This window comes from Euleptes europaea, chromosome 13 (assembly GCF_029931775.1).
Source record: "Euleptes europaea isolate rEulEur1 chromosome 13, rEulEur1.hap1, whole genome shotgun sequence".
In the NCBI taxonomy this organism is placed as follows: domain Eukaryota; kingdom Metazoa; phylum Chordata; class Lepidosauria; order Squamata; family Sphaerodactylidae; genus Euleptes; species Euleptes europaea.
Genome location: NC_079324.1, coordinates 60283283 through 60303332, shown reverse-complemented (window position 1 = coordinate 60303332; position 20050 = coordinate 60283283). Strand labels below are relative to the sequence as shown.

The 20050-nt window shown below is 43.4% G+C and overlaps 1 protein-coding gene across 1 annotated transcript in view; it reads right to left on the bottom strand.

The window, feature by feature from the left end:
• The window catches only part of MPHOSPH9 (M-phase phosphoprotein 9), a 35895-nt gene that overhangs the window by 3692 nt on the left and 12153 nt on the right, over positions 1 to 20050 (bottom strand). Inside the window, exons 6-21 of the mRNA XM_056859666.1 lie at positions 18594 to 18714; positions 16018 to 16105; positions 14782 to 14885; positions 11684 to 11806; positions 10899 to 11359; positions 9102 to 9257; positions 8393 to 8480; positions 7778 to 7993; positions 6367 to 6414; positions 5507 to 5571; positions 4097 to 4198; positions 2568 to 2705; positions 1979 to 2160; positions 1530 to 1694; positions 1037 to 1160; positions 248 to 348 (exon numbers count right to left, since the gene is read on the bottom strand). Of these exons, the coding sequence (XP_056715644.1) occupies positions 248 to 348; positions 1037 to 1160; positions 1530 to 1694; positions 1979 to 2160; positions 2568 to 2705; positions 4097 to 4198; positions 5507 to 5571; positions 6367 to 6414; positions 7778 to 7993; positions 8393 to 8480; positions 9102 to 9257; positions 10899 to 11359; positions 11684 to 11806; positions 14782 to 14885; positions 16018 to 16105; positions 18594 to 18714 (2282 nt within the window). The remainder of the gene's footprint in view (positions 1 to 247; positions 349 to 1036; positions 1161 to 1529; positions 1695 to 1978; positions 2161 to 2567; positions 2706 to 4096; positions 4199 to 5506; positions 5572 to 6366; positions 6415 to 7777; positions 7994 to 8392; positions 8481 to 9101; positions 9258 to 10898; positions 11360 to 11683; positions 11807 to 14781; positions 14886 to 16017; positions 16106 to 18593; positions 18715 to 20050) is intronic.

Here is a 20050-nt window from a genome sequence, read left to right as displayed (position 1 = left end):
GCAGCTACTGATTGCCATGCAAAGAATTCAGATGTGGGGAGGGGGGATTTTAGAAAGAGCACATCAGCATTAATGGCTTTTGGGAGCTCCATGAAACGTGCACATTATGAAGACAGACACACACGCTAACACACACACTCCCAGCCTCATCGATGCAAAATGTTCTGACATGGCAAATTGACAATTGTTTATTTATTCATTTATTTTACAAAACAAAAACCAGAACCCACCTACGGTGAAAATTTACCTTCTGTGTCACCTATGGAAAGAAACTGGAGCCTTTTCCGTGGGTTGCTGTGTTGTGAGGCAGGTGGAGCATTTTCCAACTCATCCAGGAGGATATCAAACCTAGAGTTTTTTGGGGGAGGAGAGTGTTCTTGTCAAGAGCTTTTCCTTCTCCCATCTTTGAATGCTGACCAGATAACGCCCTTTGCCAGCACAGGAAATTGCTAGATGGAAGGAGTCTACTGTAATTTCCCCGCTGGATTTAATAACGTACACAACTATCAGCTTAAACTTCCTTATGAACACATGAAGCCGTCTGATACTGAATCAGACCCTTGGTCCATCAAAATCAGTATTGTCTCCTCAGACCGGCGGCGGCTCTCCAGGGTCTCAGGCTGAAGTCTTTCACATCACCTACTTGCCTAGACCCTTAACTGGAGATGCCGGGCATTGAACCTGGAACCTTCTGCATGCCAAGCAGATGCTCTACCCGAGCCACGACCCCTCCATGCTCAGGTAGGAACGACTGATTGGCACTAACCCACCAAATGCCCATAAGGACCGTGTGCATTGTATAGACTGCATCGATCCTAAGCAGGGGACAGAGACTTCACAGAGGTACCCCTTCACAAGGCAGCAGCCTGCCCAGAGGCTATTCCAAAGCGGATGGGTGGCCTTCTGCTGCTGCTCCCATGATTCCCTTGGTCACAGCTTGCTTTTATGGGACTATCCATGCAAATCTGGAACACACGGTTATCTGCACATGCAGGCAAGGGCCCCCAACCCAAGCTTGTATTGATAGGACGGTTACCTTGTCACAGTGTTCTCATTTCTGCTGAGCAAGTAACTAAATCCTGGAGACAGGTTCTCTTTCGGAGACCGTTTCGGGCTGCACGTCACAGCAGCTGGAGCCAGCATTATCTCTCTCCTTGCTGCTGAGAGAAATGGCTTGTTACAACTCAGATCGTACCGTATGCATTTCAGTCTTCCTGGGTTAAGTGTATTTCGTCACAAGGAGGTTGCTTAGAGGCCAGTAAGAGGAAGCCCCTGGTCCAAATGCAGCCCCCAGAGAAGTATGAGCTCCCCCCCCCACAACCTGCAGACAGCATGCAGAGGAAGTCCTCTTTGGGGACTAGGGCCTCCTTGTCTCCCCACCCTCAAAATAGACCTCCAACAGAACTCGCTGGGTAGACCACTGTCATATGGGGGTGCCCATCAACACGGCACAACCTGCGTCCTCACTCTCTCCCACACAACCATTTTCACAAATAAATAGCCTGCCTGTAAACAGGATCTCCTGCAACTCTTACTTGGAGTGTTTGACTTCCTATTGGAAGGGGGGAGAGATGAGGACCTCTGGCCACAAGGCGAGCTGTATCTTTTGTGCCTGTCTTTGCCTTTCTCTGGGGACCGACTGGCAGCGAGCGAGGCTTCATCAAATCCAACGGTCAGACGACGGCTGGTTGATTCTGCAACAAGCAGTAGCACAAAAACATGGATGTACGTGTGAGCCGCTGCCGGCTCCCAGATAACGCCCCAGCCCCAAACCACTGCTTGTTCCCTCAATAAGGGCCAGGGCTTTTTCGGCCTGGTGGAATAGTCTCCCTAGTGACATCAGGGCCCTGCGGGACCTTAAGGAGTTCCACAGGGGTTGTAAAACGGAACTATTCCACCAGGCCTACAATTGAGGGCAACTGCAAGTTTATCCAAAGAGCTTGGCTCAGGAAGCCCAGAAAAATCCACGTCAACTTACTGTTGGTGGGAGCCGCCCCCTCTTTTTCTGTCTGTGTGCCCCAACTTTTCGATGCCTTCCTTTCTTCAAGTTCTTTAACAGCTTTTAATATGGGTGCTTCTGGCATTTCCCTTTCTTTTTTCTCCATTTCATTTGTAAGTGAGGGATCGGGAGAGGAGTCCTTCTCTGGAGGAGAATGGTTCCTTAAACAAAACAAAACACATGAGGGAATCATCCCCATTCAGCATTGCCACAACCACCTTTAAAAAAGACCCAAGAGTTGCGCTCAAGGAGGAATTCCAAAAGGGTAGCTGTATTAGTCCAATGACAGCCAAAACAAAGAGAGCTGTAGCACAATAGATTGGTAAGTCTTTAAGGTGCCACAAGAGAGTATTGTCATGGAGAAACACACTTCAAATATATTAAACGTAAGCAGCTGAGGGCCAGAGGAATCTTCTTCCAGATTCCAGCTCGGCGCATGAAAAAGATCATAGCAACTGGGGCTATTCTATGACCTTTGATACAGGGTCCACCAGCAGTAGGGGCCGAACTGGCAAACGGTCCTTGGTTCCCACAACACTGGAAGTGGAAGAACAGTCCCTCCCCTTACCTGTAAGCAGCATACGCATCTTCTAGCCTGTTATCTTTGGGGCTCTCATCACCTTCTAAAGGCTGGCCTGTGAAGATGGAATATTCTGCACCAGGTATCAGCCATTTCCTTCTGCTGACATCAGAGTTTGTGCGTTTGCTGCTGGGACAGAAAATGTGGTATTAGCGAAAATCTCACACTTTGTTTTTGGAATGTACAGGCTGGCATTAGATGACTAACAAAATTAGTTAACAACCACCGTAAACCCCAAAACACCAACACCACCATAAAGCTATTTGTGGAAGCAGACCCCTCTGGCAAACATAAAAGAAAGCATAAGGGAAAACTCGATTTTAAGGAGACATTTAACTTCTACTTTAAGCAAAATGCATTTGCTTCTTTGACCTTGGAGGCCAATTATAATTTTTTTCATCATTCTCAGATTCATTTTGTTACACATTATAGATTTGACAACACTATGGTATATCAGCAATACTTGTTAAGAGTCCCCACCCCCATTGTGACAGACATCCCAAAATGTCTTATCTCCTTAACTGTGTTTCTTCTTTATCTCTTTTGCATTTGTAATTCTGAATATGCAGATAGCAGGTGAGACTTTACCCAATTTGACAACATACATTTTAGACACCAGGGCCTTCAAAGAGTAAACAGAGCATCAGCTGTGCATTTCCAAGAGAGAATCGTGGATTTAAAAAACCAAAAAGCCTCTTCCATGAGTTGAACACACATTTGAAGCAGCCTTATACTGAATCAGACCCTTGGTCCATCAAAGTCAGTATTGCCTACTCAGCCTAGCAGCAGCTCTCTGGGCTCCCAGGCAGAGGTCTTTCACATCACCACCTGCCTGATCGTTTTAAACTAGAGATGCCGGAGATTGAACCTGGGACCTTCTGCATGCAAAGCGAGTTCCCTACCACTGAGCCAGCTTAGGTTTCACATTCTGACATGCTTCTGAACATTAAATCCCCTACCTGCCCTAGGAAGGTGTGTGCCCTGTAATGCTTCAGATCCCTGCTTTCTACCAGAAGCTTTCGATGTCCTCATGCTGTCATTCAAAGTTGCCTTCTGCACTCAACCTTCCTACAAGGCACTCCCGGGCTAATTACTTAGGACTACTGAAGGAGTCTTTTAAACTCTGAAAGCCAAGGTCTTTTATAGACCTTTCTGCATTTTCCTGATGAATCGACTTAACAAGAGAGCATTATCAAGGCATCTCCGCATGTGACTGAATGCACTCTCTCTCTCTGTATATTCAAGCTGAAGTGGTAAATATTCTTATGCCTGTTGAGGAGTCCTGCCACCTAGTTACAGCACAATTTAGGCATCCGGAGCAATTTGCACACACCACCCAAAGCAGGCTTTACCCTACATAATGACAGTCAAAGGGAACTTTGATTCTTCTTCCATAAGCACAGAGAAAGTGGCTCTTTGTTTCTGAACACTGCACTTGCTCTTCTGCACACAGGAATGCTAATCAGCAGGCACCTTTTAAAGTCACACTAGCGTCAAGGGCTCGGGTATTCACTTACTTGGCAGAAGGTGTTTTTACGTGACTGTCTGCAAGGTGTCGAAATTTTTGTAGGTTCTCGTGTTCCAGCTGCATGATCTGAGCTTCCAGTTTGGAGACTGTTCTAAAGAAAGGAGAGAGACATGCTTTTACAAAAAAACTATTTAAAATAAGTTTGATCTAACAACTCTGACAGGGTAGCTCAGTCCCACTTGTTTGCTTAAAACCAGAGGTCACTGCAGAACAACATTCCTCACAAATATGCGCAAAGTGTTTCATGTCCATACATATGCCCAATTGGCTAATTTGGAGCATTCTATTTACAGACTGCAACGGTCACGGAGCCTCTAAAAAAAAATCATACCAAGCCTGTTATGCAAAAGCCCCGTGGCGCAGAGTGGTAAGCTGCAATACTGCAGTCCAAGCTCTGCTCACAACCTGAGTTCGATCCTGACAGAAGTCGGTTTCATGTAGCCGGCTCAAGGTTGACTCAGCCTTCCATCCTTCCGAGGTCGGCAGAATGAGTACCCAGCTTGCTGGGGGTAAAGCGTAGATGACCAGGGAAGGCAATGGCAAACCACCCCGTAAACTTAGTCTGCCTAGTAAACGTCGGGATGTGATGTCACCAGGAACGACCCGGTGCTTGCGCAGGGGACTACCCATACCTTTAAGCTTGTTAGGGCACGTTTGAGGGATAAACAGGAACCGCTTCTGATTTTCCTAACTGCTACTGCAAGAAGTACGGTCCTTGTAGGTGTCATTTCTATCCTTAATCAGAAAGGTAGCAAAACTTTTCAAAATCCAACAGCCCAACTATACTCCTAAGCAGAGGCATGGGAGGAATCTCTCTCTGGGATTCCTACAGAGAGGGCAGAACAGGACGCAGCAGGTTCCATTCTCAACCCTCCCTTGGTCTCACATATACCGATATTGGTGTCTGCTGGGACATAATTGTATCTGCTGCCCAAACAAGCCGACAGCATTGTCCAGAAACAAAACTAAGGGAAGAAATCTTTCTTGGAGGGCAGAAGTTTGACCTAACAACTTTGCTGGTCAGCTTTCAGTCCTCAGTTAAGATGGTCTGACAGTCCCCAGCTGCTGCTAGTGCACAGCTCTCGCTGCTTTGTCCTGCAATACCGTTTCTTCTTCTCCAACAGCACCAGGAAACCCAAGACCTTAGAGGAACTTCCCAAATCAGATCAGTTTACGCAAAGCAATTTGTCCGTTTTGATTCATGGTTCTACCAATCAAATAACAAGAAATTGTACAGAGCCCCCCCTGCCTCCCCACCCACTCCAGGCCAATGTAAGTTAGTCATCTTCATGGGCGTCTTTGCAAGGCTGCAGAAAACAGCAGTTTTACGCTCTCTGAAATCTCGGTGCACTCTCAAATGGTGATATTTTTCCTGCTGAGAGTTAAATGGCACATTTACCTTTTCAAATCAGAGATCTGAGCATGTGCGTCAATCAGCTTATTCTCAGTTACATTTAACGTGTCCTGGGGGAAGGGGGGAAAAATGGCATTAGGTTTACAGAAAGTGTTAAATAGACACAGAACTGAAAGATTACAATGAAGATCTTCCATTTAGCTGGATATTTGGATCCAATTTGACTATTACTTGTGAAAATTCAGCGGACGGTTTTACTTCATCAATAGTGACCAATGTTTCAGGAGGGGGGGCTGGTTTGCAGTAGAAGAGCTGGCTTCGACTCCAGTAGCACCTTAGAGACCAACAAGAATTTTGGGGTATGAGCTTTCAAGGGCCAAAGCTCCCTTCATCAGTGAGCAATACTGAATCAAGAAGAATTTTGCTACACTCAACTGGTTGGTAGGCTTGGATTTTCTCTCCACCCTTCCACATACTGCCTTGCTCACTTGCTCAAGGTGCCTATTTTACGCAAGGATTCCTTGCTTCTGGACAGCTGTGTAGAGCACATGCCTTTTGGGCTGCGGGTCTCTTGCATGCAATACGCCAGAATTCGCCTGATCTAGGCTAGCGTGTGACAAAATTCTGCTTTAGACAGCTAGATTAGTGACTTCGGGGTGTCAACACTCCTGATCCATTTAAAAGATCATCCAGACAACAATGGTTTATTTTTTAGGAAGTAACCAATTGCATACTTTGTCTCCCAACTTCACCCACCAGTTAATTGCACACTACAAATCTGCCACCCTTAGAAGTGTGGAGCTCTGACCCTCTAAAATGTCCTCCATTTGTGGTCCACCCCATTCTAATACCTCTTACTACCACATTTTAGCACCCTCTGTGTGTGTGTGTGTGTTTCCCCTTACCTTAACTCTTTCATGTTCCTTCCCAAGGGACTCGTATTCTCCTAAAAGCTAAAAGAAGGAAAATCATGTTGTAGTCAATTTTGAAGTTATTTTTTAACATTAATAACTAACTCAAATTTTTATTGTTTTCTAATTACAACATATCCTTCAATCAATCAAATGTCATATATTTATAACATAAACATTATCCTTTCAAAGTTATAAATAATCATAACAATAAGGACTTCCCCTCCCCACTCCTCTATCATTTTGATATACCAGTTCTCCCTTTTGTATTTTAATTTCTAATCCAAAAAAATAACCCAATAATTTTATAAGTAAAAATATTAATATACATTTATAGTTTACCTATAGTAACCTTCATTACTTTCTTTTATACATTTCTAATTATTATGGTAATCTAAATGAACATTCAACTACCCCTAAAAATAAAAATCTCCACATTGATACTATTATATTCAAAACTGGATTAGAACAATGTATAACCTTTAAATTCTCCCATATATAATTCATTTTCGCAGTATGTCATCCATGCCTCCCATTCTCCCACAATTAATTTAACATTAATGACAGAAAGATCCATTTACAATAAAAATTTAGCATGTAGTGAACCAGCTGTGGTTGTGTGGACATGTTCTATTACCATTTCAGTTTGCAAGTCCCACAGACAAGTTCCGCAAGATGGTATCACAATTCTACCTTGGACCCAGTTTTACATAAAAGTCATTCACTAATGCATGCAAAAGATCATCTCCCTATGTATCAATAGTACTGACTTTAAGGCCGACAACAATTAAATAATTCCCCAAAAGGAAACAGGGGTAGGCAGAGAAGATGCCAGAGATTTGTCTCCTCCAGCTGAAAATCTACACCTCGCCATCTGGAGCTCCACAGAATACTCCTCTTCCCATAATGCCTCCAAGAGTCAATACTTTTCTTTCTTCGAAAATTGCCTCCTACAAAGGGTTTCTGTTTTAGCATGGAAAACTGACATACAAGTGCAGTGAAAGGACTAGCCAGACTGCCAATGGCCATAAAAGGGCCCTGTCACCAAGCTCCAGGGAATAGCGGAATTCCGCTCTGCGGCACAAAGAGAGCAATCTGCTGAACTCACTCAGAACTCCGAAGAAGAAGAGTTGGTTTTTATACCCTGCTTTTTTCTACCTTTAAGGAGTCTCAAAGCAGCTTACAATCGCCTTCCCTTTCCCCCTCCCCACAACAGACACCTTGTGAGGTAGGTGGGGCTGAGAGAGTTCTGAGAGAACTGTGACTGACCCAAGGTCACCCAGCAGGTTTTATGTGGAAGAGCGGAGAATCAACGGTTCTTCAGATTAGAGTCTGCTGCTCTGAACCACTACACCACACCAGCTCTCCAGAGGCATTCAGCATGATCGTGTGCTTTCTGACTTACGTTTTGAAACATGTTGTTTTCTGCTCTGAGCCTGGCGTCTTTGTTATCTGACAGCTTGTGGGCTTTTTCAAATGCTTCTTCCAGGTCCTTGAGCCTCCTCTTCAGACGGCTGATGGTGTTGTCTTTCTCTTTGCTGCCAGCACGCACCTCTTCAACCTGCTCTCGCAAAGCTTTGGTTGTGCTGCTGACAATGGAGAAGCGCTCCCTCCAGTCTGTCTGAAGCACAAGGAGGCCAAGGGTCATGCCAGCACGCACTGAATGGATACTCACTTTGAAAGCATAAGTGGGAGTGAGTTTACAGTGAGCACAATCAGCAATATAACACTTTCAAGAAAACCTGGTTGCCAAAACATTCCCCGGGCTTATTCTTGCTTGGAAGATTCTCGCCCCCCCAAATAGAATGAGAATGACGCTACCTACATTTGGTCTTTTGGTGGGGGAAACCAAGGAGTGCTCAGAGAAACACACATAGTACCCCTTGCAAGTAATATCTGCTCCGATTCAAACCACAACTCCACATATTGGCATCAACATACAACTCAGATGGACAGATCGGACTTGCGCCTTCTCGCTAGAGAACCATTCGCTGAACTGAACTGCTTGCCATGCACCTACCACTTCCATCTCCAAAGCGTTATTCTTATTTTCAAGGGCTCGCATACGATTATTAGTGTCGTTCAACGTTGCCTGTAACTGATCACATCTAAAAAAATAAACCATAAAAATACCATTAAAAATGATGAAGATGATATTGGAAAAATTTGTTAAGATATTAAATTTGCCCTGCTAGGCAACCAGATAGATGCCAAAACTGTAATGGAAAGTTATCAGGACAGCTTTAACAAAAAATTCTTGGATTAACACAAACATTAAAACTAATTGGGTCAAGTAATTAGAACCTAAACTTGGATGCTGATTTCCAAAGGTCCATTGCTTCTATCCCTGAAGGTGAGAGAAAATATATGCCTAAGGACAGCGCAACAAACATGGAATTTACCAAGCTCCCAGAGATAAGGCAATACTGAAAAGACATATAAGACATGGGGCTTTTTGTGTTTGTACATGAGCAAGAAACACTGCTCTTTGGGGGGAAAACAGTTCAGACTACTCATTTTAAATGGAAAACCCATCCCCCACCAAGTGGCATTTCATGGTTTCCCCTGCAAGGGTCTGCTACATTTTCATGTAGCCATCAATATGCATCCCGCTTCTTTAAAACCTGAAGCAAGTGATCTATAATAAGGGTGGTTTCAAGTCTACAGCTTAAAAAAAAAGAGAGACAGGAAAATAATATGCATGCTGTTCCAAACTCCTCCAGTATTACCTGTCAGCAAGACTTTGATTAATTTTCTTCAGGTCTTTGAAAGGAAGTTTATGGCTTGTCTCCAGCTGCTGCTTTAAGCTTTGAATTTCTGAATCATAATAAGCTCGTAGATCAGCGATGTGGCGGGCGTGTTTTTCCCTCAAATTCTGCCTGATCCTGTTTGTTGAAATTAAAAATACATCATATACTACCTTAGCACTCTACTGGATGGCCATAGTTGTGAGGCACAAAACACCCAGACGGCTTTTGTTTCTACACCAACAGTGAAGTCCATCTATTAAAATCTGACTACACCCAGAGGTCAAAGATGGTTCCCGAGGAATTTAATATATAAAGGGGTCAGGATCCAGAGAACTGCCTGAAAAAGACCTGCATGCCCAACCGGACTGTGGGGTGGGATTCCTTGAACGGCAGCACCCTCCCCCCTTCCTGTACAGCAAATCGCTATTGGAACTGAAAAGTGTTCCAACAGCAGTTTCTGTATTGGCACCTGGGGTGGTGGGGAGGATCTCCTGATCAAAGAATGTAAGTCAAAACCCACAATGAATATTCAAGCTTTTGGAAGCTCCACTGCAGTTCTCTGAAGTAGGCACCATGGATATGATACCACTATTAAAAAAAGGTTAAGGTCCCCTGTGCAAGCACCGGGTCATTCCTGACCCATGGGGTGACGTCACATCCCAACGTTTACTAGGCAGACTTTGTTTGCAGGGTGGTTTGCCAGTGCCTTCCCCAGCTGTCTTCCCTTTACCCCCAGCAGGCTCATTTTACCGACCTTGGAAGGACTCATTTTACCGACCTCAGAAGGATGGAAGGCTGAGTCAACCTTGAGCCGGCTACCTGAAACCAACTTCTGTTGGGATCGAACTCAGAGCTTGGACTGCAGTACTGCAGGTTACCACTTTGTGCCACGGGGCTCCCACTATAACAGGGCTCCAACTATAACCCACTGACAATACAGAGCAAAAGGAATTTCTACAGTTCCTATTACCCAAATCTGTCCGTCTGGGTATTTTCATGTGAAAATATCTGCTCACAAGTCAAGCACTTATTTCTTTCTTTTGTATTGTAACATGCAGGGGAAAATAAGGTATCAGTAGCACAAGGGACATGTGAAAGACCTCTAATTAAGGTCTTCTGTGTATACCCACGAAAAGCAGACACACTGAGACTAAAAGCCATAACAGCAAGAACAGGTTGCACTTCCTATCATACAACATTCTTTAATTTAAACAAAGGCACATATATCCCTCTTTGGAGTATCAAGCTGTTCTATTCAGGGCATTCTGCCAGCTAAAGAGGAGTCAGCTGAGCCTCCCTTTGATTCAAGGGCTTGGAAGAGCAATACACTATACACCAATCAAAGGGTCTACAGCCATCATGTCTAGATTGGACCTCATGCTGATATCTGCTAACATGGCCTCAGAAGCCAGTCTGAGTCTAAATTATTTTCATTTTGTAAAGTGGATGTAATGCAACCTTGCAAGTACATCTCCTAAACGAACTAGCCCACAAATATTTTTGCCAGTCCATCTGCCTACACTTACTTTTGGCTAGTTATTTGTGATCTAAACAAAGGGGAAACCCCTATTAAATCACTTTGAAGCTTTCCTGCCTGGTTATTTTTAGGCAATTCTTATTAATTACAGGCAGAAACAGCTGTTTACAAGCCCATAATAAATGTCCTTGTAAATTACTCAGCAAACAGCCTTCAAGAAAGGACAGAAAACATCTTTTTAACTAGCACTGTTTTAATATAGCAATCCTTATTTGAAAAGCTACTGATGATAGTCTTACTTGGACAGCATCACAGGGTCTTCCGCGCACGTCAGTGAAACACTGTAACCTGCCAAACTATTGCCACCAGAGGGAAGCTGGGACTGTGCAGCTGAAGATGGTTTTAGTGTTAGATTGTCTTCATCCTCGGTGTTTGAAATGTGATGACTTGGGTGAGAAAACGCCACTGGGTAAAAACCGCTGGTGCCCTCCGCTTCATTCTGGAATGCACAACCGTTCCAGGGGTCCACTTGAAAAGCAGTTGTACTAGAAGCATATTTTGGAGAATCGGCAGATTGAGGAGATGTTACGGAACTCATGCGCGAAAATGAATCTGGATCGGAATGAATGAAAAAAGCAGGATCTGCCATAGAGTCTGGGGAAAAAGGAACCTCCTCTGGGGTCCTGTAAAAGCCGTGTGGGGCAAGTCCGGGACTCTGCTGGCCTGGTTTCATGTGCAGCGTTGGGTCCAGCGTCAGGATCTGCAAAACAAACATGGTGTTTTTACCAAATAAACAGTGGTGATGCATAAAGCAGTTCATGGCGGCAGTGACAATGGAATACACAAGATACATGAAATAAACATTATTCGCCTTATGTTCTGGATCTTATCAGAAAAAGGGAGACCACAGGACAATCAGATACCACTGTGACTAGTGCAACACTGAACATAATTTAGTTTGCTGTCAAGAGCTGCTGCTCAGACTTGTGCCAAGGGAGCATTCAGCTGTGTTTGGGAATCTGGAATGGGACTGCCAGTCCAAAGCGCGATGAAGCATCCAGGGCTACCAAGCACCAATCCTTACCTCAGGAGGGTGGGTGGATTGCGAGGGCGAAAAGTTCCAGTCAGCAAGCTGCTTGCTCTCCCTTTGTTTCTTGTGATAAATTTCCTTTAAGGAGGAGGGCTTCACTTCATCGCCAGAAGAAGACTTAAAACAACAATAACAACAACAATAAGTGTCAGTCAAAAGGTGTTGGTCAGCTTCCATTATTCACAGTGGGGAGGAGGACTGCTATGCCTTTAATCTAAACCTGTGTATTAAAAAGGGCTTTCACAATAGTGACAGCTCTGGATACACAAGGAGGCCTTTGTCCAGAGCTGTTCCGGCAACTGAAGGAAAGCCTGTGTGCAGAGAAGCCCCACAAGGCCGTAGCCTGGGAAAGGGGAAGTAGGGGGCCTGGCCACCTCACAATATCCTAGGCCTAGAATTTATTTAAAATTTATTTAAAACATTTATTAGCTGCCTTTCTTCCATCTGGAGCTCAAGGCAACTTACAATAGAGATAAAGTACATAAAATAAAATATATAAAATACATCAAAAACCAAAACTTCCCTTTCCCTAGAATATTCAACTTTAAGTGAAGAAGACAATACAGGCCCAGGAGCTCCTTCATTTATGGAGATATAAGCAACATACGGCAGGTATTCAACACTGATGGTTAGTAGGAAACTTATTACTACCATGTAGTGTTCTAGCCAATGGAAAGGCACATTTTTAATCTCACGTTTCAACTAAAATTGGCTCCCATGGGAAGCTGACTTCTGCTGGGTCAGACCATTAGTCTATCAAGGTCAGTCTTATCTAGGAAGACTGGCACCGCCTCGGTGTCAGGCTGAGGTCTCTCATGTTACCTCTTACCTGATCATATTAACTGCAAATGCCAGGGATTGAACCTGGGACCTTCTGCATGCAAAGCAGATGCTCTGCCATCAAGCAAAAGCTCCATGCCCCCCCCCCAGTAGTTTACAGCAACAACAAGCACACAGATACAAATGACATTAACATTTAGTGCAAGTGTTCCCTGGGGAAGAGAATGCTCCGCTGAAACGGAATACAGGCACATTTTAGGGGTATCTGGTTTCTTGACGCCCTCCATCTTGTGGTCTCATAGGTGTCAGATACTCAACAAGAACATAAGAACATAAGAAAAGCCCTGCTGGATCAGACCAAGGCCCATCAAGTCCAGCAGTCTGTTCACACAGTGGCCAACCAGGTGCCTCTAGGAAGCCCACAAACAAGACGAATGCAGCAGCATTCTCCTGCCTGTGTTCCACAGCACCTAATATATTAGGCATGCTCCTCCGATCCTGGAGAGGATGGACATAGACATAGGTGCTTTAAGAGTTTTATCACATTCAAACTGTATTAAAATTAAATATAGACACCTTTATTTAGGTTAACATGCTTAAAACCCTCTGCTGTTTCACATTGACTTCTGATACCTCCCCTTCCAGAACAGATATCTTCTCACACACACACACACCAATTCTGACATTATGTGGCCGTCAAGAATCTCTGGACAGGGCTGGCTCCATACATCGTTAATGGCAGCAGCTCCCCCCCTTTCTGAAGAGGTTATAAAAAATAAAGGATAAGTGACAGCTTCCACCAGATGTTCCCATCAAATTCTACTGAAAAGTCACCCTGGAGAATGGAGTTCTGCCACACGGGTGCTTGTGCCGCTTCTCCTTGAAAACCAAGGAAGGGAGGCAGAAATCACTCTCAGGCAAATGGCAGAAGAGATCTGAATGGTTCCTTCAATCTTACCACTACAGTTCCTGCTGACAGCCTATGAAGTCAGTAGCACATAATGCACAACAAAATTGCAGACTGGAACATGGGACTTTGCTATCATCCATGGAGAAATAGGACTGGCAGAATTAGACGGACAGAAGGACAATGCTCCAAGTGCAAATGCTCCAAATCACAACCGCTCTACTTTTTAAAAGAAAAGCCATAATTTCCCCTATGCCTTGAGTTTTCAGGCACTGAACCTTATTTGACCAGCTAGGTAAACATAATAACATTGTAAATCACAGAAACGATACAGAGATTCAGTGGCACTCTCGGCTCTCTCTTTTTACAGGCTTTCTGATTTATTATCTGAAGTCAGAATGCAATTATTCGAAGGAATCTTCTTCCCTGCCTTTATATTACTGGCTTTAGATTTCAGAAAGATGGCAGCTAAGCTGTATAAAACAGAACCTCTCCAGACAGCATCCAGCCCTCCTGTCAACAAGAACAATTTGCAACAGCCAACGTGAATCACAGATTTGTGTATAAAATGGTGGCACAAGAGCTGTTGCAGATAAAGATACTCAGTTACAAAGAACCATGACATTCTCGGAAACATCTGTGAAGACGGAAGGAGGTGATCTTCTTGCGTCTCAACACTGGGCAACTCCCTGTCACTTTAATCAACCACTTCTAGCATGGGGGTGTTTACATGTCTCCCATTTCTCCCCCTCATTCTCTCTGTGTCAGCACAAGTTATTTCAGCTCTGTGTTTTCATTATGGCTCTCACCTCTGGCTCTCACATCTTCCCTGTTCCACTTAGTCACTTCCATGAACTCCTTTAAAGCCATAATTCTCATCTTAAACAAAGCTTTGTTTGATCTCTAGGCTACCATTTTGTCCAGCCTGGACTTGGTCCCTTAACTCTTGTCTCAGCCAGCTTCTGTTCCTCTAAGCAAAGGCGGTCCCTTCTTTCTGTTTAGTACCTAGCAACTGACAATACTAGATAAATGCCCAACAATAACAAAAAAGCCCACTCTTGCTAGGATCAATTTTCTGGATGATTGAGCCTTTATCAGCTGGTGACTCCAACAATATTAGGAGACCAAGTTGGGAAATCCCACCTTTCAGTCTGAAAATGGCACTTAAAAGGAAGATACCATAAAAATCATTGTAATAGAACATTCAAAATTTAGCAGTCTGCCTTTTCAGATGCCCAAAATCATGGGAGGGGGACAGTATATTTCAGAGGAAGGAGGCTTGGTCCTCAGACTCCATGAAATGACTCATCAGCAGTAAAAGCATTGCAACTGATGTGAACAGCAAAATGAACCTAAGAGCAAATAAGCAGTTTCTAGCAGCCAGCAAAACAAAACAAAAAGATACCTGTTCTGGGGACACCGTAGCTGGATATGTATTAAATTCATTCCCAAAATTCTCAGGCAAAGAGAGGTACGTTTCCTTTTCATCTAGTTTCCAGTACGTCAGTCCTGAAAGAAGAAGAAAAATTCAAAGTTACTTCTGTTTTAAAAGGATATGTGAAGCTGACATGACTTTTTTTTTCAATTTTCACATTGCAAGCATAAATTCAGAAGCTTATGAAATCCTCATGTCTGAAATATTAGGCTTCTGAGCTTTAACAACAACAGGGTTTGACATGAAACAGTGATAAAGGTAACATATTAATATTGCAGAGAACTCTGGGGAAACTGGAGTCAAGAATGTAATAAGAATATTGGTACTTAACAGTATATCAATACAACCTCCATTTAAATCCATCTTCGCTATCTGTAAGAGGGCAATCTAAAGAAAGCTGGGTGTCAGTCCTACACACACTTGTTAGGGTCCACAAATACTGTTGCCAGCCTGCCAGCAGAGACTAAACATGCTACTATGGTGACTCGGATAGGAAGCCACCAGTACACTTTACCGATTGTGTAAAAACCATCAGCAACATGGGAAGATGGAAACTACCTCTTTCAAAATGGTTCTGGGCCATGTATCGGGACACAGGGTCAGAGGTAACTACGTACACACAATCTGCCCACTGGTTTCCCCATACAAAACTCTTGCTGGATGTACTTACTGCTCTCCTTTGGAGGGCAGAAGCAAGAAACCCAAGATCTGCTGGCTACTAGAAACTACAGTTGCCTATCAAGCGGTGGCTCAGTGGTAGAGCATCTGCTTGGCATGCAGAAGGTCCCAGGTTCAATCCCTGGCATCTCCAGTTAAAGGGACTAGGCAAGTAGGTGATGTGAAAGACCTCTCCCCTAGACCCTGGAGAGCCACTGCCAGTCTGAGTAGACAATACTGACCTTGATGGACCAAGGGTCTGATTCAGTATAAGGCAGCTTCATGTGTTCAAGCCTTGCCAAGATTTGTGGACCCCTGAAGTCCCACTGAATCTGCAGGACTTACTTCTCATTCAAACATGCATAGAACTGTGCTACAGATGCCCTGAAATCAGAGCGATCCGAAAGCACCTAAGGCCTCGGGATCTCATACAGTATACAATACAAAAGTTCACACGCACAAAGGCGATCACCACACATTTTTACCTTCGCACATAACATTTCACCACTATAACAAAAAAAACAAAAAAGTATTAGCAATTACTGGTACCTGAAATGTCAGACACTAAAGAGTTTTGGCTTCCACTTGGTTGACTGAGGTAAAAAGGATATGATGGAACAGCGGCAGGAGGACTAGTCTAGAATCCCACAAAAGGGGGGGGGGAGAAACACAAAAGTTGTATAGACCAACAAATAAATAAAAGTTGCATGGCTAATAGAAAGCAGAAAGAATAAGCATGCAGCAACCACAAAAATCATACTGAGAAACGTTAAACTTTTACATAGCCATTAACCAAAGTTGACTCTGGAGCCCATTACATGTCTAGCCAATTACAACAGCCAGCTGTAAATAAAATACACCAGGTTAAACATCTGTGCTTATGCATTTTCAACCCACATTATGTAGAGATTAATATACAGCCTCTCAAATTTTATGAAACCAAACCACTGCCATGCAATCTCCCTTTCTCCCCTGTATCCAAGCCATCCAGCCCTTCCCCTAGTTCTTACCTGCATCTGTCTACCTTATGCCATATTTTTATCCTACCCTTCCTAAAAGGAGCTCAGCGCAGGAGTTCCCATTCCTCCCCACAAGAATCCTGCAAGGTACTACCATTCAGCTAGGTAGAAGCAATGCTGAGAGTCAGTAAACCTGCTTTTATGAAGCATTTGAATGGCTTTTTATTCTGCTTTAATTATTATTATTTTTGTTTTTTTGGAAAGGCAGATTGAACCAAGACTTGCTGCACTACCACAAGCTAGATAGAGTAAGACATACCAGATGCTGTGATGATGTACATAGTGATTATATGTTTTGTGCTGGAGGTGTTGTTATTTACATCCCAAATATTTAGCACAGAGGTACTACCATTCAGGTAGAAGTTCCTTTCCTTTCCTTTATCCCTTAGAAGCTCCTTGATCCATTGATCTTGAGCAGCGTACATCTAATGTTTGAGGGATATAAGGACTGAAATAAATCTTGCCACTGACAATGAAGCCTTGGTATTCCTGTCACTTAATAAAAAAGGCATTATGTCAGACACAGAGGCATTAGATTTATATGTTAAAAGGGGAGAGCTATAACGTGATCGAAGTTCCTCATAAAAGCGGCATTCCAAGAGGGCATGAGCTAATGAATCAATAGAGCCAGAAGAGCAAGGACAGGTCCTGTCTGGGTAGGGTATATTCAGAATTCTGCCCTGCATAACCATAGAGGGGTTAGCATTCAGTCTAGCTAAGCAGAAGGCTCTACAAAGACGAGGAGTTGTCAGATAATAAGCGGGCAAACCGCATGGTGGTGGTATTCCGAAAAACTGAGATGAACAAATGCAGCGAGCATGAAAAGTAGTGCTGTTATAATCAAGCTCTTTAATGGGCTTTTTAATTTTGGCGAAAGCTTCAGTTTTCCCAAGATCTAATAACACATCCTGCGAGAAGCCCAACAATGACAGGTAGAAGTACATGTATTAACCTAGCAAATGGGGACAGCCATATTGAAACTTGGCCTTTGAGTTTTCTAGCGGGACCAGTGGCAGCAATAGAATGTACAATGTCTTTGACAGATACGGTATCTGACAAGGGAGCTTTGACTCTCTAAAGCTTAAACCCCCAAAATCTTGTTGGCCTCTAAGGTGCTGTTGGACTCGAATCCAGCTGTTCTACTGCAGACCGACATGGGGTTACCCTCTGAAACTACTGTCATGCTGAAAACACGTGCTGACGTTAGAAAGCAACATCAGATTCCCGTTTCAATGGGAAGTGGCAATAAAAACCCTGAAGGCACCGCATGTTATTCTGAAGGCACCGCATGATTTTGCTTTCAATACACAACCAAAAAAGGAAACATAACACAATGCAAATTTCAATACAAGAAGAACAGGTTAAGAAAAACCAGGCTCATAAGAGGCAATTAAGGCAGCAATAGTATACACATTTAGCTGGCAGCAAGTCTCATTGAACATGGAAGCACTTACTTCCAGGAAGGCACGCACAGGATCACACTGTTAGGAGTCCCAAATCTCTGCAATTACCCACCAAGCGAATAATTTTCAGTAGGAGTTTTTACCAATACACTTTATTGTTTGTGAAAATTATAGTTTTTTTCTGGAACCAGGGAACATAAGATTACGTATAGGCAAAGTGCTTGCATCAAGACAAGTGATTCATATAACAAGGGAGGCCAATTCAGAATCTTTTTTATATCCACTAGAAGGCTCCACCTCCTCACAGGCACATACAGAAGTGGTCGTGCAACCCCACTGGCCAAGGAATGAAGAGGACAGCCAGGAGGCACAGGGCCATGCCAATAATTTGGTGCGCCCAAGGAGGGCTTGCAGCTGGCTTGTATTTCTGGAACAGCAGCACCCCACACAACTTGGCAAACCACCTTTGAAACCAAATACAGTTTCACAAAATGTCTGTGACAAGGCATGTGGGGTGTGGGAATCGCTCTCTGGGCTGTTCAACAGGGAGGAAACTCTAAAGGTACCACAGTACACACACAAGTTGTTGGGCTCACAAAAAGGAGCTCTTTGGATCCTGGCTGACTAAACTGAATTTTGTGTTGAATGAGCACAATCGAATTTTCTTGTGAAATAATTTGAAGAGGAAAAATACATCACTTACAATCTCAAATGGTAGAGTCTTTGTTTGCTCTTTCCCATCGGCAGAATGCACTTCTTCTTCTGCATTTGTTCTTTTCAGCTGGGTTTGTTTAAGCTTTTGAGCCCATGATGTTAAAGATTTACTGACAGAAGGAAAAGGAGGACACACAGAGAAACGATTTTGCTACAGCAATACAAAGTTCCATTTATTTTGAAAGTATTTTTTTTCTTAGTTATGGCTTCCTAGTACCATATAGATTGAACACTCGTTGTTCAGGAAAAGAAATTGGATATAAAATTGATTTTCCACACTGTTATTTTCAGCAAGGATGTTGGCAAGAATGGAACTGCTCCCACGAGCTTAACACATAAAGCTTGTAAACTTGTTTAAAATAAGTTGTGTACCGAAATGCAGAGAAGGTACAACTCATTATTAGCTTTTCAAACCCTGCTCTGGTAATTCATAATTTTTCAAATAGCTATTCATACACAAGTATGTACAAGATTTGCAGAATCACTAATACCAGACCCAAATAATATAATGGTTGGGTTCCCCCCAAAATATGACTAATTCAATATTCCCAAGAGGGTCTTGGACCTGTGGTTTTTGAACGGCAGCCCTCCATGCAAGCTAATAAATCTATTTTAAAACAGATAATAATTTCAGAAGGAATCTAGAGCATGGCTGGGGGCAAGTCGCATGTCCCATAAGCAAAAGAAAAAGGACAGTTAAACTGGTAGATGCACCCAAACCTTTGAGCATTGTTCATTAGCATTATGGACTAGAGATAAACTGCTGTGAGCCACACTACAATGTGTGATAATGACCAAAACAACAGAAGGCAATTCACTAGACTGATGAACAGGTTACGCCAATCCAGATCAGTTTGGGAGCTGAGTGTGAATAACTGTCAATAGGAGCTGAGACTGATGCACAAATACAGAGTATTACTGCTTCAAAAGAACAGTTGTGATGGACTCGACTACCTAATCCAGGATTCCTGTTTCTGGCAGAGGCTGCCAGGAAGGTCCATAAAGCCAACAGCCCTCCCCTTGATCTATTCCTTGGCATCTGGCATTCAGAGATACACTGCCTTCAAAGATGGAGGTGACAGTTACTGTTCCTGGGTTGCGACAGACCTGTTCTCCATGAATGTGCTTAGTCCCTTTTTAAAGTCATCTAAGCAGTGGTCATAATCAGCATAGTTCCCGGTTGGAAATTCTATTGGTTAACTAAGTGTTGTGCAAAGAAGTCCTTTCTTTTTTTATACTGCTTTAACTGGGCAAGCCCACGTTTCTACAGTGGTGGGAGAAGAAAAAACACACACTCTTCCATCCGTTTTCTCCAGATCCTTCATAATCTTCTAGAAACATTTCGTTTTAGCATATCTAGGCTCTACATTTATCTCCTCCCTTCTGAACAGGCTGAAATTCTGCAGCATATCTTAATTCCCATTTAGACTTCAAACCCTCTAAGAG